Raw genomic sequence first — 19,625 nt, forward strand, 5'->3', positions numbered from 1 at the left:
CTGATTGCTGAGAACTATCCAGTTCACCTGATGTGGAGCCCTTTCTGTACAGGACAACAGCATCAAGGGAAATGAAGTCATGAATCTCCCTTATAGCACTAACTGCTGGAAGTTTAAAGGTCCCAGCCACTTGGACAGTACAGAAAGTATGTGTGCAGGGTAAGTGGGCAGAATGGATTGGGGAGGATAGTCGGCTCAGTTGTGAAGGTCATCGGGGAGAGGGAAAGGTGGGGCAGGGATATTTGGAGGGTTTTGAAGTACAGTTGCAGGTGGAGATTCATATAAGAGTGGAGAGTTGGAGGAGATTTTGGGAAGATAGTCAGGGGATTAGTAATCGTGGGGAGAGTTCAAGCTAGGTCAGTACCATAGTTATCCAGTAGTTAGAAGCTGTTAACTCTGTGACCTTTTCTTGAGGTAACTATACTGTAGAAAGTTGGAACCATCCAAAGTCCCCAGTTTAAATTAGAGTTTTGGATGGTTCCAGATGCAGTGCCAATGGAAGTTTTTATTCTCTGGTGATTCCCAATCCTTACAATGTGAGTTTCTGGGGGTCTGCCAGGACATCTTCACAGAATTGTTACAGTGCAGAAGGAGGCCATTTGACCCATTGCATCTGCACAGGCTTTCTAAACAAACAGCATAAGCACGATCACACAACCTCATCCTCCCATTGTTCGGCGAGGCAAGGTGGTAAGACTGCACATGAAGTGAGATTTCAGAAACCCACAGTTTCAATTTTCCAGCCACTTTTTCCAGGCATGAACTGCTTTGTGTCCAAACATGTCAATTTTCATGCATATGAATGCATTTCAATATAATTAGCAAGCATGGCATGCAATCATTTCACCACCCCCCTCCCCCCACTTCACTTTAACCATCTCATCGGTCAGATGCCACACTGGTGAGAATTACAGCTTCTCTATACAAGTGAGTTTCAGGCACAGCAGTAATGATGGGGAAAGGAGTTGAGTACCAGTAGGCACCAACCTCTGTGGTGCAGGACAGCGTCAACTGTGGCCCCCAACTGTACTGAGGTCGTCACAGTTACACTGCCATCTGTCAGTTACACTGACAGCTCTGTGCTGACTGCAGGCATTCCAACCCAGGCTCCATGATCAGAAATCAGAGCAATTAAGTCAGCTGCTGCTCAAGGGAATTCTGCAAGTGTTAACACAGCTCTTCACACTGCATGGACTCTGCAGTGCTGCCCTCGATTGGAAGCCATCTCGTACTAATCACAAGGGTATTCCTTCCCATCTGTCTGAACTGCAAGCCATTCCTGGAAGCCACTTCACCAGACATCCAGATGATGTATATACGGCATGCCTATACTTCAAGGGTATAATGGTGACCCCCACACAGCCACCCACATACTCTCTATGCCCCTTCATGGCGAGAATGCAGTGACAGTCATCAACTCATTGAGAAGGCATATGGCACCAGGGATGGTATCGGGTTGCCACTGTGACATTAATGTACTTCCTTAAAAGCTTTTTTTAAGAAAATCATGCTCTCTGCAGCTGTCATCTCACAGCCTTAACTGATGTCATTATGGCACAGGCTGATCTGGAGATGTCCTTTTAGTGCTACTTCAATAGCTTAAATGGGTGCGTTTATTTTAACTCTGGGTTGTTTTATGATCATGCATTGTTAGCAGGAGAGTCGTGTGTTTTTGGAGAGTTTTTTTTCCCCTTTCCAGTAAGTGAAAGGTTTTATTTTCTGTTTGGCTGCAGTTAGTGTTGCGTGTTAGAAGGGACAGCAAGCGTGAAAAGAAGCGTTTCTCTTTCTCCCTGTTTTGTTTGGAAATTCTGCTGTTATCTGAAAGCAAGATCTTGCCTTTCTGAAGGCGAGAATCTGCTGCTGGTGGTTTGAGCAGTCTCTCCCTGTTGTTTCGATTTCAAGTGTTCTGAGCGTCAGGAGACCCACAGCGCTCATCCAAAGAACTTAAGTCCAGTATCACGTGAGCATTAGTCTTTGCTCTGTTAAAAAATGTATTTTGTCAATGGGATTGGTTTGATTGGAACACACCAGATATTTTTAGGGATGTTTTGCTTCTTGTTAGCTATATTCTTAAATAAAATGCTTGATTAAAAGCTCCCTAGAGGGTCATTTGAATTATACCTGAAGTAAAACATATCATGCTTAACCTCACGAAATTCAAGATGCAAAACTTGTGATCCAGACAGGATCCACAGAACACTTTGGAGCTTTTGACTTGACCCATAACAACACAAGGGGATACGAGTTGCTGGGAGCAACTGCAGGTCCCAGGATGGATAATATCATGGACACTCTCTTTCCAAGGTGGGGTACCAGGATACAGAGGAAATGAAATCCCTAGCAGTTTGGGATGTGCATGTCCTTCAACGAGCTGCTGGATTTTGTGTCCACTGCCGTGGTAAGGAGACAGTGCGGCAGCCTTGTCAGGTCCATGCAATCAATTTCAATGTGGGCCTGGCCCAGCAGAAAGCCCGCTCTGCAGACTTTGCTGCCATTGTAGGCATGCCAAAAGTACAGAGGGCTATTGATTGCATGCACGTTGCCCTGCGGTCCATCCCCAAACCATCTGGCCCTGCATTTCATCAACAGAAAGGGGCCCTTCTTCCTGAATATGCAGATCGTGTGCAACCACAGGATGAGCATCATCACATGTATGCATGCTGCTTGAGGAGCAGGCAATATAGCTTCATCCTGCTTGGACATCCAAGGTCTTCAAAGACCAGTCTAGGCTGTCGGGATGACATATGGGAGACAAGGGCTACTTGCAAAGGACTTGACTGATGATGCAGAGGCCAGGAACCAATGCAGAGATAATGGCACACAGTCCATCATTAAATGCATCGGACTCCAATGGCACAATGGTCAGCACTGCTACCTCAGTGCCAGAGACCTGGATTTGAATCTCAGCTTGGATCATTGTCTGAGTGGAGTATGCACATTAACCCTGTACCTGCGAGGGTTTCCTCTGGGTGCTCCAGTTTCCTCCCACTGAAAGATGTGCTGGTTAGGTGCATTGGCCATTCTCCCTTCAGTGTATCTGAACAGGCGCCAGAATGTGCCAACTAGAAGATTTCACAGTAACTTCATTGCAGTGTTAATGTAAGCCTACTTGTGACACCAATAAATAAACTTTAAGCACCTGAGGCATTGAACTGGATGATTGAGCCCCTGACCTTCACTCTGACGTGGCTCCAAGCACAAGTACATGATCAGAGAACAGATATGAGTGAGACTTGTGTGGTACAGAGCTGCATCACAGCGTGTTGCATGGTGAGTCATCATCACCTTCCTGCCTGGATCAGTAACTCACTAACAGCCAACCCAGGCCCATCACCCTGGTGCAATATCAATGGGCCCCAATTTTGGGGGGGGGGGGGGGTTGGGTCATATGCTCCATGGGTTTGGGGGGCAGGTGATAGATCCTATCAAGTAAACTGGAGCACCTGGGGGAAACCCATGCAGGCATGGAAAGAACATGCAAATTCGGCAAAGACAAAGACAGTGTCCCAAGCCAGGAATCAAACCCAGGTCCCCCACACTGAGGCAGCAGTGTTAACCACTGTGCTGCCCTGTGGGTTGGGGGAGGGAGGATGCTGCTGGTTGAGAAGGGGTTGTCCCAGGGTCTATTGGTTGCTGGGGTGTCATGTCAGGCTATGTCCCACAGTGGGCCTACAGGGACAGCTTGGAATGAGCTTTTGGAGTCCTGCGCCAATCACGCATCTGGCTCAGGCACTGGGAAACGGGGATCACATACTCAGTGGGCCGAAGGGCCTCTCCCGTGTAGAATGACACGTGAGCCTCTCACAGTAGGGTAAGGTTACAGACATCCCTGTGGGTTGTGAATCACAAATCTGTGGGGTGAAATGACATTTACTGGTGAAACTAATAGTGCAATAACATTGTGCCACCATACTGCCCCAGGGGTTAGCGCTGCTGCTTTACAGCGCCAGAGACCCAGATTCGATTCCCGGCTTGAGCCACTGTCTGTGGAGTCTGCGTGTTCTCCCCATGTCTACATGGGTTTCCTCTGGATGCTCCTATTTACTCATACAGTCAAAGATGTGCAGTTTAGATTGATTGGCCACGCTAAATTGATCCTTGGTATTGGGGGTTTAGGAGGGTAAATTTGTGGAGTTATGGAGATAGGGCCCTAGGTGGATTTGTGGTTGGTGCAGGCTCGATGGGCCGAATGGCCTCCTCCTGCACTGTAGGGATTCTATGAAGTGCTGATAGTTAACAGGAAAGAGATATTCTGAACAGTGCATATTTCCCGAAATCTTACTAGTGCAGCCCTTTACACTTGCCTTCTTGATGACCCGACAACCTCTTACTCTTTCGAGGCCTACCTCTCCATCTAGGTGCCCCACAGGATGTATATCGGAGGTGTAGGCAGTCAGCTGCATTCTGCGCCCCATAGCCTTAGCTATATCTTGGAGGGCCCTGGCTGGCTTTCTGGTGTCACAGTCATATCAGTGCAACTTTGTTCATCCCACAGCCCATGAGGTGCACCAGTATCAGGAAGGATGGGATTTGAAGGGACGAGCAATGGCCAAAGTCTCCTGGAGAGAGGCCCTGGCACAGGCACCAGTCCTCCTTCCTCCAACAGGCCCTAGTCCTTCAGTGGGATGGAAGAGCAGCTGGACTGAGCTTCGAAGCCCTACCAGCCCTGCAAGTTTAACTGCTTTGACCCCAGGGAATGCAAGCCCTCAGTGATGGCCCTCCAAATTTTGGCCAAGATCGCAAAGCCTGCAGCATGGGCCATCAGACTAAGCAAAGCCCTGGAATGCCTCAGTGATTGTCCACTGTGGTTCGAGAATGTTCTTGAAGCCCCCACCTATGGTCCACTGTGAATCAGCCATGCCTTGGACCCTGTCACCCATAGCAACCACTTCCTGATCCAGGCTTTGCAAGGATGGCATCTGTAGTGGAGTGTTGACCTGGGTACCCCGTAATACCCTCTTCACCTGCAGCCTTGCAGCTCCTGTAGTGTTGCTGACAGCCCCTCCTGCATTCTCCGGCTCTGCTGCCATATCTCCAGCAGCTTAGGGAGAACTAATTGCAGTGACGCACCACCTGGCTTGGGGCCAGCTGATTCCTTGCCTCCAGCAGTTCTCCAAATGCTTGAGGCCTTGGACATTCCTGCCTTCACCAGATGTACATCAACAGCTCTGTTGTGCTTACCAGACAGTGACTCAGAAACCCTCACTACTAATTGTCCCATTGTATGATACATGCCACTTACTTGAGATATGTTGTATGAATGAAGGATTGGCAGATGCTCACTTCTATGTTGCATGCAGACCTGGCTGTCATTCATGATCCTGTCCTCCTCCTCCTCCTCTTCCCCCACCAGATCCAGGACACTCTTCTCAAAGATGAGGATTCGCAGGTCAGGGACCCCACTTCCTGTTTTCGCCACTCCCAGCAGTTATGTGCCATCTTCTCTTATGGGCATAGAGGGGGATTGAAAGCCTAATGGCTGAAGGGCACAAGATGTCAGGAGTGGCGTGAATCGGATGGGGTCTGTGTCTCAGCAGGCACAGTTGTGATGGGGATGCCAGAGGAGTTGGAGGAAGATAACATAAGAACATAAGAAATAGGAGCAGAAGTAGGCCATCTAGCCCTTCGAGCCTGCCCCGCCATTCAATAAGATCATGGCTGATCTGTCGTGGCTCAATTCCACTTTCGCGCTTTCTCCCCATAACCCTTAATTCCCTTGTCCGTCAAAAACACTCGTGACTTAAAATATATTTAGCGAGGCAGCCTCCACCACTTCAACGGGCGGAGAATTCCAGAGATTCACCACCCTTTGAGTGAAGAAGTTCCTCCTCAACTCCGATCTAAACTGCCCCACCCCTTATCTTGAGGCTGTGCCCTCTAGTCCAGCTATCCTTTCTAAGTGGGAAGAATCTCTCTACCTCTACCCATCCATCCCTTTCATTATCTTATATATCTCTATAAGATCCCCCCTCATCCTTCTAAACTCCAACGAGTACAGACCCAGTCTATTTAGTCTCTCTTCATAGGCCAACCCCTCATCTCCGGTATCAGCCTAGTGAACCTCCTCTGCACAATATATCCTTGAGCAAGTGCGGCGACCAAAACTGCACACAGATGCTAGGTGGTCGGGTTCTGGAAGGCCACAGGGTGTCGGCAGTGAGTCAATATTGCAGGTGCAATGGAAGGGCCTGATGGCAGGATGCGACAGTCACACTTGCTGCCCGAACGAGGCAATTTGTTTTCTACTGGCACTAGCAACTGGTTCATGCAGTGGTAGCCAGTGCAAGGGCACTGACCACCACCTCCCAGGCCTCATTGCTGGTGCAACCACAGGCTAATCACCCATCCGCAGAGTAAAAATGTCCCTCCTCTCCTCAACTGTGTCCAACAGACAGCCTAGCTCTCCCTCACTAACTCTTGGGGCAGTTTTTCTGGGTGCCATCTTCCTGGCATGACTGCTTGTGTGTCCACCATTAGTGTTTATATGCAGCTCTCCATTTTGGACGAGTCACGCACCCAGAGGGTCCCTTCTGCGAGAATCACATTGAGACTATTTAATTGCACTGTCTGTCATGAGATTGTGACTCGCGGCTCGCTGAAAAATCGTATCATTCACTCCCGTTTTTTACTCATTCAGCAGTTAGAATTTTTTTGTAAGATCGCACACCATGACTGGGTCACTCCCCCATCTTTTCCCCATACCACTGCACATTGTTTCTGTTGAGGTAATCATCTGATGTCCTTCTGAATGCATTGATTAAACCATCCTTGATCACACTTCCAGGCAGTGCAGTCCTGACCCAAATCACTTGTGTGAAGCAGCTTTTTCGCACACCATATTTGCTTCTTTTGCAAATCAGTTTAAATCTGTGCCCACATACTTGATCCATTTAAGATTGTAAACAGTTTCTCCTTACCTACTCTGTATAGCCCCTTAGTCATGATGCGGAGATGCCGGCGTTGGACTGGGGTAAACACAGTAAGAAGTCTCACAACACCAGGTTTAAGTCCAACCAGTTTATTTGATAGTTTATTTGATAAAATAAACTGGTTGGACTTAAACCTGGTGTTGTGAGACTTCTTACTGTGTTAGCCCCTTAGTGTCAGGGGATTAATGTGTTTATCCTCCAGAAGGAACTCTTCAATTGTAGGCAATAAAATGAAACAAAACTTACTCCAACTTAAGGGGGAGGCAATGGAAGCACAGTGGTTAGCACTGCTGCTTCACAGCTCCAGGGTCCTGGGTTTGATTCCCGGCTCGGGTCAATGTCTGTGTGGAGTTTGCACGTTCTCCTTGTGCCTGTGTGGGTTTCCTCCGGGTACTCCAGTTTCCTCCCACAGTCCAAAGATGTGCAAGTTAGGTTGATTGGCCACGCTAAAAAATTGCCCCTTAGTGTCCTGAGATGCATAGGTTAGAGGGATTAGTGGGTAAAGCCTGGGTGGGATTGTATTCGGTGCAGATTCGATGGGCCGAAGGGCCTCTTTCTGCATTGTAGAATTCTATGATTATAAATCAAAGAAAAAAGTTTTAATACAGAAATTTCATTCCTCCAACACTTGAACCTTCACCCTGGGCCATTCCATGCTCTCAACATTCCCAACAGGCGCTTATTTATTATCACATCGTTTTGTCACTGGTTACATAGCTTACTGACCCTTACAGCTTGTTACCATTGGATCTGTTGTAGTGTGACCAATTTTATCATTAGTTACATTCTAACATAGTACAAGAGATTATGGAGATAGGACCTGTGTGGGATTGTTGTCTGTGCAGGCTCAATGGGCCAAATGGTCTCCTTTTGCGCTGAGGAATTCTATGATGCTATGATTCATCTGGCCCAGATAAATCATCAACTTAAGTACAGACAGCCAATCTAATACAAATCAAGTCTTTGAACTTTGAACCTCTTTAAAGGCAGCCCATTAATCAAGTCATTAATTTCAAATTATTAGGCCAGGTACATTCTCACTCAACTGAAGTTTATCCACCCCAATTATTCTTAGTCTGAATCCTTGTCCTTTTCCATAGCCAACTTAAATTTATGATACAAGGATCACTGTCCCTTAAATTCTCCTTTGATCTACTTGGTTTACCTTATTCTCAAAAATCAGGTCCTCTCTCTTTAGATTTGAAAAGTATCACAGAATCCCTACAGTGTAGAAGAGGCCATTCGAGTCTGCACTGACTCTGACAGATTATCTTACCCAGACCCTCTCCCTGTCCTATCCTCATAACTTTATACATTTACCATGACTATTCCATCTAACCTACGCATAGAAACTAGAAGCAGGAGTAAGCCATTGAGCCCTTCGAGCCTGCCCCATCATTCATTTTGATCATGGCTGATCATCGAAGTCCACACCCTGATTCCCCATATCCCTTGATCCCTTTAGCCCATGGAGCTATATCTAATTTCTTCTTGAAATCAGACAACAATTTGGCCTCAGCTACATTCTGTGGTAGTGAATTCCAAACATTCACCACCCTCTGGGTGGAGAAATTTCTCCTCACCTCAATTCTAAAAAGTTTACCCCTTATCCTCAAACTATGACTCCTAGTTCTGGACTCCCCCACCATTACAAACATTCTGAATCTAACCTGTCAAACCCTGTTAGAATTTTATAAGTTTCTATGAGATCCTCTTGCATTCTTCTAAACTCCAGTGGGTATAATCATAACCAACTTAGTCTTTCCTGAAACGACAGGCCTACCATCCCAGCGGTCAGCCTGATCAACTTTCGCTGCACTCCCTCTATAGCGAGGGCAACCTTCCTCAGATAAGGACACCAAAACGGCACACAATACTCCAGGTGTGGCCTCATCAACGCCCTATACAATCGCAGCAAAACATTCCTATCCCGTACTCAAATCCTCTTGCTACAAAGGTCAACATACCTTGGGGATGGCATGCTGGCACAGTGATTAGCACTGCTGCCTCAATGCCAGGAACCCAGGTTCAATTCCCAGCTTGGGTTGTTGTCTGTGTGGAGTTTGCACATTCTCTTGTGTCCACATGGGTTCCTTTTGGGTGCTCCTGAGTCCGAAGATGTGCAGGTTAGGTGGATTGGCCATGCTAGATTGCCCCTTAGTGTTTGAGGGTGTGGGATGGGGGTGGGAGTGGGAGGGAGAAGAGACTAGCTAAAGTAAAATGCATGGGTTATAGGTTGGGGCCTCGGTGGGATTGTAGTCAGTGCAGATTCAATGGGCTGAATGGCCTCTTTCTGCACTGTAGGATTCTATGAACTCGATGAAATATTTGCCTTCTCTACTGCCTGATGTATGTCTGTGCTTTCTTTCAGTGATTGATATACGAGGATACCAAGGTCTCGCTGAGTTTGCACCTCTCTAAATCTACTCCCATTCAAGTAATAATCTGTCTTCTTATTATTGCTATGGAAGTGGATAACCTCATATTTATCCACATTATATTGCATCTGCCATACATACGCCCACACACACAGCCTGCACAAATCACACTAAAGCATCTCTGCATCCTCCTGTCAGCTCAACCTCCCACCCAACTTGGAAATCATCTGCAAATTTGGAGATAATACATTCAATTCGCTCCTCTAAATCATAAGAACATAAGAAATAGGAGCAGGAGTAGGCCATCTAGCCCCTCGAGTCTGCCCCGCCATTTAATAAGATCATGGCTGATCTAATAGTGGTTCAGTTCCAAATACCTGCCTATTCCCCATAACCCTTAATTCCCTTATTGGTCAAAAATCTACCTACCCATGACTTAAACACATTTAATGAGATAGCCTCCACTGCTTCAATGGGCAGACAATTCCAAAGATTCACTACCCTCTGAGAGGAGTTCCTCCTCCATTCTGTTCTAAATTGACTCCCCCTTATTTTGAGGCTGTGCCGTCGAGTTCTTGTTTCCTTTCTAAGTGGAAATAATCCCTCTGCCTTTACTCTGTCTAGCCCCTTCATTATCATACATGTCTCTATAAGATCTCCCCTCAGCCTTCTAAACTCCAATGAGTACAGGCCCAATCTTCCCTCATCACAATCTCTCCTCATAAGCTAACCCCATCATCTCCAGTGTCAACCTGGTGAACCTTCTCTGTACTCCCTCCAAGGCCAATATATCCTTTCACAAATAAGGGGACCAAAACTGCACACAATACGCTAGTTGCGGCCTCACCAGTACCTTGTACAATTGCAGCAAATCCTCCCTACTTTTATACTCCATCCCCCTCGTGATAAAGGCCAACATTCCATTTGCCTTCTTGATCACCTGCTGCACCTGCAAACTGAGTTTTTGCGATTCATGCACAAGGACCCCCAGGTCCCTCTGCATAGTAGCATGTTGTATGTTGTAATTTTTCACCATTTAAATAATAGTCCATTTTACTATTATTCCTTCCAAAGTGGATAACCTCACACTTGCCAACGTTATACTCCATCTGCCAGATCCTTGCCCACTCACTCAGCCTATCCAAATCTCTCTGCAGACTTTCCGCGTCCTCCACGCAATTCCCTTTCCCACTCATCTTTGTGTCATCAGCAAACTTTGTTACCCTACACTCAGCCCCCTCCTCCAGATCGTCTATGTATATGGTAAACAGTTGAGGCCCCAGCACCGATCCCTGCGGCACACCACTAGTCACCAACTGCCAACCGGAAAAGCATCCATTTATTCCAACTCTCTGCTTCCTGTTAGAAAGCCAATCCTCAATCCACGCTAACACCTTACCCCCAACTCCTTAATCTTGTACAGCAACCTTTTGTGAGGCACCTTATTGAATGACTTCGGGAAATCTAAAGACACCACATCCACCAGTTCTCCTCTGTCAACCACACTCTACATCTTCATAAAAATCCAGAAAATTTGTCAAACACGACTTTCCCTTCATGAATCCATGCTGCGTCTGCTCAATTGAACCATTCTTTTCCAGGTATCCTGCTAATTCTTCCTTAATGATGGACTCCAGCATTTTCCCAACTACGGACGTTAAGCTAACCGACCTGTAGTTACCCATCTTTTGTCTCCCTCCTTTTTTTGAAACAGTGGCGTCACATTAGGTGTTTTCCAATCAGCTGGCACCTCCTCAGAGTCCACCGAATTTTGATAATTTGATAATCATCTGCTAGCACAGATCCCTGCGGAACACCAACCGGCATTCAGAAGATCATTTATTTATGCCAACTCTTTGCTTCCTATCTATCTCAAAGTACATGGGATTGCAGGTAATGTCTTAAGTTTACATCCCAGGACCCTAGGGGCAATTTAGCATGGCTAATCTACCTAACCTGCACATCTATTGATTGTGGGAGAAAATCAAAGCACCAGGTGGAAACCAAGAAGGCAGCACAGTGGCACAATGGTTAGCACTGCTGCCTCACAGCGCCAGGGAGCTGGGTTTGATTCCCAGCTTGGGTCACTATCTATATAGAGTTTACACATTCTCCCAGTGTCAACGAACCCAGACACAGGGTGAACATGCAAACTCCACAGTCACCCAGGACCAGAAATAAACCCATTTGAGATCCGTCCAACTACAGTGGTGTCATCAGCAAACTCGAAATTAAGTTGGAGCGAAATTTGCCCACACAGCCACAAATGTATAAAGGAGTATATTAAGGGGCTAAGGACACAGTCTTGTGGGTCACTGGTGTTGAGGATAATCGTGGAGGTGGTGTCATGAATAATATACATACACAGTGCCTTATGTGCCAGATTTATTATACTTTTATAAACATTAACTCTGCTGTTAGATAGGACTTACCTTTACAAATCTATACTGACTCTGGTCAATTCCAAAGACTTTTAGACTGAAAGTTTCATTAAAAATATTGTGAGAATTTTGTTAGATGGCCTTATTTGTTTTGCTCCAAATCTGGACAGGGGTACATCAATAAATGAATTCTACAATTCATTCAGAATTTAGGCAAATTCTTACCTCAACAAACATGTAGAGCGAGAGAAGCATTACTCCAAGATTATATATTATTAAGTGAATCCTGAGAGAGAATGCTGGTTTGTCTTTCATATACTTTGTTCCCAGCCAGATAGCCAACAGGTAGAATAGTGTAAGGAGGAATGTAGGTAAATAGGAATCCAGCATAAGCCATCCTCTAACCCTGGGATCTAAAAAGGAAAAGAAAATCACTTCAGATTTGGATACCTATGTTTAACAATTATTACATTAACACCCAAATATCCTTGATTAAGTGTAACCAAAACCTTCTTGAGTAATTTCAGAAATTAAATCAACAAAAAAGTGGATGCTTTGTTTAGCTAAAATTTACATTTTTTGTACTTATGCTATTACTCTTTAAAATCCGTGAAAATACTTGGCATCACCACATTAATCTGTTGTCAGGAGTCTTTGGGCTGATTTTAACTTTTAGACATTTGAAAAGTGGAGAACACAGGCAACCTGGCCTTTCCCGGGGTAATTTCAGCTGTTTCATCAATGGCCTCCTCTTCAAAGGTCAGAAATGGGGATGTTCACCAGTGATTGTATAATATCATTCACACTTCCTTAGATACCAAAGAAATCTGTGCCCACGTGCAGCAATGACTGGAAAACATTCAAGCTTGGGCTGACAAGTAGCAGACAATGACCATCTCCAACAAAATAGAATCTAACCATCTACCCTTGGTAATCAACGGTATGACCTTCAAGGTGACATCCTGGGTGTTACCACTGACCAGAAACTGAACTGGACGAGCGATATAGATACAGTGGCTACGAGAGCAGGTCAGAGGCTGGGAATCCTGTGGCAAGTAACACACCTCCTGACTCCCCAAAGCCTGTCCACTATCTACAAGGCACAAGTCAAGAGCGTAAGACATATTCTCCATCAATATAACCTTTATTTCTTTCTTTGGAGCATGCAATTTAAGAACACAATATAGATAAATTTTTTTGCATGGCCATGCACACTTGATAACTTAAATGAGCAAACGCGTATACAGCTTGCATGGTGACTTTCGGGCTCCAATGGAACACAACGTGGAAAAATGTAAAGTTATCCACTTTGGTAGGAAAAACAGAAATGCCAAGTATTTCTGAAACGGAAGGGAGTTGGATGTGTTAATGTCCTTGTTCATAAGTCACTGAATGCTAACATACAAGTGAAACTAGCAATTAGGAAGGCAAATAGTATGTTAGCCTTTATTGCAAGAGGATTTGAGTACATGAGTAAGATGTCTTGTTGCAAATACATAGAGTCCTGGCAAGACAGCACCTGGAGTACTGCATGCAGTTTCAGTCTCCTTACTTGGTAGGATTTGCTTGTCATAAAGGATGCAATGAAGGTTCACCTGACTGATCCCTAGGATGACAGAATTGACCTATGAGGAGACTGGGCCTACATGAAGGGTGATCTTATTGAAGTGTACAAAATGTTTACAAGGCTTGACAGGGAAGATGCAGTAATGTTCTAGACTACCCCCTATCTGGGTTAGGGCACAGTCTCAGAATAGGAAGCAGGCCACTTAAGACCAAGATGGGTAGAAATTTCTTCACTTAGATATGGCGAATCGTTGGAACTCTCTAGGCCAGAATACAGTGGAGGCTTAATCACTGAGTATATTCATGACAGAGATCAATATATTTTCAGATATTAAAAATATCATTGGATATGGGAAAATGCAGAAAATGGTCAAGTTAAAAGTTCAGTCATGGTCTTGTTGAATTGTGGAGCAGACTGAAGGGCCCCAATAGCCTACTCCTCCTGCATTTTTTTTGTTCTTATCCAAGGTAATGGAAAGTCATGTTCCCTGTAAACTGCCTGGCTGCAAGAGTACTGCTCCAACAAAAATCTTGTCACCATCAAGAATGAAATATCCACTTGATCTGCATCTTTAACCCTCATTTCATCCACCATCCTTGTGACCGCAGTATGCACAACAAAAGTGTGCCAAGGCTTCATAGCTTCCAAATCCATAACCTCTATCACCTGAAATGGCAAGGGTGGCAGATACATGGGAACACCATCATCTGCAAGTTCCCCACCAACTTGCACACCATCCTGACATGGAAATGTTCTTTCATCATTGCTGGGTCAAACCCTTGCCATTCTCTACATACCAGCACTCGAGTATAGCTATTCCACATGGCCAGCAGACATTAAAGGTGATGGTTTATCAAGGGCAATAAAGGCTGGCCTTGCCAACACCTGTGCCCCATCTTTGAAAAACACCTTGCAGGTGAAAAGCTTGGATGTAGCTTTGAGTACTTTGTTCAGGTTTGGTTCAATGGAGGTGCTGTTAAATTGAGGGAAACAATGAAAAATAGAGTGCAATAATAAATCATAGAATCCCACAGTAAAAAAGGGGGCCATTTGGCCCATCGAGTCTGTACCAACCACAAGCTCATCCAGGCCCTATTCCTGTAACCCCATGTATTTACCCTGCTAATCCCTCTGACACTAGCTTTAATTTAGCATGACCGATCAACCTAACCCACACATCTTTCAGACTGTGGGGGGAAACCAGAGCACCTGAAGGAAACCCATGCAAACACAGACAGTGACTTGAGGCCAGAATTGAACCCAGGTCCTTGGCGCTGGGAAGCAGCAGTGCCACCATGCAGTACCGCCATGTTGCCCAAAAATGGGAATGGTTCAGCCCAAATCAGCATTGTCTATTATTCCCCAAATCTATGCCAGAATCTCAAAATGATTCCTCAAAGATTTATATTAGTCCTGGAATAAGAATTCCAATGCACCTATTTTTGGTTCACAGGCCTGAATTTTCACTGACAGGAAACTTGATAAAATGGTGGACAGGGTTCAATTCCAGGGCTGTCTGATCTTAAAGGGTGCAGGTTGGTTCCTGACAAAAGCCCACATCCAGCAATCCTGACCTATCCAACTCCATTATTTTGGGGTGGGGGGGGGCATGTCTGACTCCCCTGCAAGTTTCATGGAGTCGGGCCAGGTTTTTAAAGAGTTGTGATTCATGGTTGCACAGAGGAGTCATGAAGCCTAGATGGATGGGAGCACATAGTCCCACTGTCATTTCACATCGTTGGGAAACTGTTTTATCAGTTCCCACAGCTTAATAGGCTATCTCTGCTATTAATGGACCTTGCTGAGGTCCATTAAAGTAATATACTTTGTTCACAGTAAACAGAAGCTCATAAATGGAGTTAAGATTCAGATTGGTCACAATCAAATTGAATATTGGGACAGGTTTCAGAAGCTGAATAATCTAATCCTTTTCCTATGTATCCATGAAAAAAAATGCTTCAAGTCTCATGTTTGCATTTCCACACATAGCGACATCCTTGTTAATTGGCATTGTATTCAAAAGCCTCAATGTCCTCATTCTTGTACAGCCCAATTCTGTATGCAGTCTTTGACTGAGGTCTTGCAGAATACATAGAAGGGATTGCTTTGTTGCGTAGTCTTCCTAGATCTCTCATTCACTTTTTTACGGGAGAGGGAGTGCTCTCTGTGGTTTTTGACTGTAATTAGGACACAGGTTTGTTTAAGTCACTGCAGAGAGTTGATAAAGGATTTATAGAGACAGGAACAAGGATATGCTGATCCATCTCAATAATCTTTTCCACCACTTAATTAGTTCATCTCACCTCTTCTTTAAAATCCTTATTTTCCATTGTCAACTGAGATACCATCACTGCATTCTGTCCTTGGCTTCCGCACTAAGTAATTCTGACTAGGGGGCACAGCCTCAAGATAAAGGGGGGGCGGTTTAGAACGGAGTTGAGGAAGAACTTCTTCACTCAAAGGGTGGTGAATCTCTGGAATTCTCTGCCCGTTGAAGTGGTGGAGGCTACCTCGCTAAATATTTTTAAGACGCGGGTTGATGGGTTTTTGATAAGAGAGGGGATTAAGGGTTATGGGGAGAGGGCGGGAATGTGGAACTGAGCCACGACAGATCAGCCATGATCTTATTGAATGGCGGGGCAGGCTCGAAGGGCTAGATGGCCTACTCCTGCTCCTATTTCTTATGTTCTTATGTTCCCTCCTCTCTGCTAAGCTCATGACCTTCCTTTACTCTCAAATCTCTCCTTGTATATAAATAAGCTTTCCCATATTCATGGCCATTTTCAATCTTGTAACTAATTTCTGCTCACATTAATCAATCATAGACAAATATATTTCTGATCAGCTCCTTGTATTTCTCTCCATTCACTTTCTCCCCAACGCATCTAACTGCAAAAAAATTCCCCCTGGTTTACAATTCCACATTCAAATTCCCAACTGTCAACCAGCGGTCCTCCACGCATTCCATTATTTCTGCAGCTACCAATCTGTTCAGTCACACCTTCATCTTCACCTTAAATACGGCGGATTCTGGAAATCTAAAATAAAACTGAAAATGCTGGAAAAGCTCAACAGGTCTAGCAATATCTGTGAAGAGAGAAACTGAATTAACATTTCAAGTCCATATCACTCTTCTCCTTGGTCTGACAAAGAAATGGAAGAAGGACACGAGGTCCAGAACCAGTTGCTCTGCAGGAGAATGATGAGATTGAGGTAGCATCCTTCCCCTGCAGCCACAGTACTACCCACATCCTCTAGATGTCTTCACCAGAAGTTCCACATCTGAGAATCTCTTGAACCCTCTACTTTGGTTCCTGATCCACCCTGCAATATGCTGCTGAATGCCAGTCAAAAATGTTTTCTACCTTCAGTAGATGTAGATGCAAGGCCTAGATATATTCCATGAGAGTTGCACTTAATCAGCATTTTGAACACTAAACTAGTTTCTGGTTTAGCATCTTAAGGCAAGTTCAAATTATGGTTTGGAGAAACTAAGACTGAAATTGAATATGAAATGAAAACCTTCAAATCTCCAAAACATTAACTGGGTTTTTTGTAAATTTGATGGGAATGGCCACGAAAAGAACCAATTTGAATAAAGATCATTTGTTAAACAATCAATTTAGTATTACTGACTCAGCAATGAAAATAAGTTGAGTGACAGTAAATTACTTAGGTAAATCGATTTTCCATTGTTTTATGCAGTTTATAGTCTGAACAAGCCATCAGTAGAATGAACAGCAAGATTTAAGTGTCACACTTGGATGCAGATTGTTGCTGGAAACACTTACCTACATAAAGCATGCATAATTGCATCTTTCATATTTCCACGACTTGTACACAATTTGCATATCTTAAATATGGTCAATGTACACATGGTGCACATATTCACATTTTACACAAGCCTATTTCATACATAGTATACAAACAAACATTCAGATTCTATTGGCCTAGAACTTCCAATTTGGATGGTCACATCCGCAGAAGTACTGCAGAATTGTGCTATGGGATGCCTCAGAGCACTGAATGCAGGAATTACCCAGGAAGTTCAGACTTCTGGTGGACAACTTCCCTTTGTGTGAAATCCTCCAAAAGAGACTCCAACTCTAAGTCAGAGATGGATATTTTGGATGGTTTCAACCTACTAACCCAAATTGTTACCCAGGAAAAAAAAACTGTAAGGATTAAAACCAAGGTAATTCCTGAGCAACCATACTGCTGACCCACCACCTCACCCACCTGGACTACCCCAAAACCTTACCACCCAGAATACCTTACCACCCTCAAACCCAAGACTACACTCCATGATGATCCAACATCCCTCTAATCCCTTGACTACCTTTGAACCCCAACTACTTCTAACCACTCTCTAACTATCACAAATTGACTACACTTCCAACCAACGCTACTGCCTCACCCACTTATCTGCCAGCTTACTCCCACTCTCATACATACTTTATTAATTTACCTTCTCTCCATAGCTTGTCAAATTGGCTTAGAGACAATTAAACTCTCTACTTAAAATGCAGCAGCTAACACTGCAAGAAGGGATGTAGCTTAAACTTCGATTTTCTCTGCTGCTCCCTGCCAGGGTATCTACACTGCATGAGTTTGGACGGATCATCCACAAGATGATGGGCCCAAAAAAATGATAGGAAGGTAATACTTTATCTAATCTAGGTTGGAAATAAAGATTCTAACCCAGAGTGGAACAAAGAAAATTACAACACAGGAACAGGCCCTTTTGCTCCTCCAAGCCTGAACCCACCATGCTGCCCAACTGAACTAAAACCCTTCTGGGGACCATATCCTCATCCTATTCATTTATCCAGACGCCCTTCAAAAGTCACTATCATATCTTTGGAAGTTCTGAATCAGGTGTTTATGCAGTTGTTGGAAATACAGATACAATTATCAAAACCGGTAAGCTCGGGACTAAGGCCACACTGGACTTCAGGTCAAGTCGTTTGGGTAATTCAGGTCAAGCCAGGTTAGTTGGATCAAGGGCCACTCACAGCAAGTAGTGAAGGGAATCACTATTCTGCTGCCACACTGTATCAATGCAATGCCTAGACAAATTATCCAGTTATTTATTTTTTAATTTGCTCAATCAAGATGCATGGTGCATTTTTAAAATCTGCAGTATTTAGACAATTTCAGAGGGCAGCGCAGTGGCACAGTGGTTAGCCCTGCTACCTCACAGTGCCAGGGACCCAGGTTCAATTCCCAGCTTAGGTCATTGTTTGTGCAGAGTCTACATGCTCTCCCAGTGTCTGCGTGGTTTCCTCCAGGTGCTCCAGTTTCCTCCCACAGCCTGAAAGACATGCTGGTTAGGTGCACTGGCCATGCTAAATTCTTCTTCAGTAACTGAACAGGTGCCAGAGTGTGGCGACTAGGGGATTTTCACAGTAACTTCATTGCAGTGTTAATGTAAGCCTACTTGTGATAAATAAACAAACTTTAAAACCTGAATTTGTGCTGCATCTATGTTCTATATATATCCGCCTTATACTTGGTGCATAGGTCCATTTGAGTAAACAGAACTCACTCATGCTTGTCTTCCAAATTAAGGTAAAGTCGCCATAGTCCCACATGAACATAGGCAAGGTTGAGAAGACAAACCTCATGAATAACCTCAATCGGTACAGGAATTGAACCTGTGAGGTTGACGTCACTCTGCATCACAAGCCAGCTGTCCAGCTAACTGAGCTAACCGATTCCCTGTTCATATTTATATATTCCCGTACTGTACGCAACCCACAGTTCTACACTCAAGATAAGATTTGTATGTTCTTTCTACACAGGTATCAAACTAATTACACTGACTTACCTCTTGGACCGAACATGTAGTCCACAAAAGTATTCACATGTGCGTCTAAGATTTCCATTTGGTTCTGAAAGAAATATTTAAAAACACTTTATTTTATGTACAATATTACACATCCAGTATAAACCCTTAGTTATTTGCCTTAGTTCACTTTAGCTGCATGATTTCACTCACCTCAAAAGATTTCAAGACTGGGTGGAGAAGTGGCAGATGGACTTCAATGTGGATAAATGTGTAGTGGTCCATTTTGGCAGGTCCAATGGGATGACAGAGTACAATATCAAGGGTAGGACTCTTAGCAGTGTTGAGGAGCAGAAGGACCTGGGACTCTGGGTCCTTAGGACTCTTAAATCAGCCTTGCAGGTGGAGGATGTGGTCAAGGAGGTGTATGGTGTACTGGCCTTCATTAATCGAGGGATTGAGTTTAGGAGTCGGGAGGTAATGCTGCAACTTTATAAGACCCTTGTCAGACCCCACTTGGAGTACTGTGTGCAGTTCTGGTTGCCTCACTACAAGAAGGATGTGGAAGCTATTGAGAGGGTG

At 44.5% G+C, this 19,625-nt stretch overlaps 1 protein-coding gene across 3 annotated transcripts in view; it reads right to left on the reverse strand.

Moving 5' to 3' along the window:
• The window catches only part of elovl2 (ELOVL fatty acid elongase 2), a 123,753-nt gene that overhangs the window by 42,757 nt on the left and 61,371 nt on the right, over positions 1 to 19,625 (reverse strand). For all 3 annotated transcript variants that reach the window (XM_080204850.1, XM_080204859.1, XM_080204840.1), the window contains 2 exons: positions 19,086 to 19,149; positions 11,914 to 12,101 (listed from right to left, as the gene is read on the reverse strand). In XM_080204850.1, the coding sequence (XP_080060976.1) occupies positions 11,914 to 12,101; positions 19,086 to 19,149 (252 nt within the window). The remainder of the gene's footprint in view (positions 1 to 11,913; positions 12,102 to 19,085; positions 19,150 to 19,625) is intronic.

This window comes from Carcharhinus amblyrhynchos, chromosome 2 (assembly GCF_965287045.1).
Source record: "Carcharhinus amblyrhynchos chromosome 2, sCarAmb.v2.hapA, whole genome shotgun sequence".
Taxonomy (NCBI): domain Eukaryota; kingdom Metazoa; phylum Chordata; class Chondrichthyes; order Carcharhiniformes; family Carcharhinidae; genus Carcharhinus; species Carcharhinus amblyrhynchos.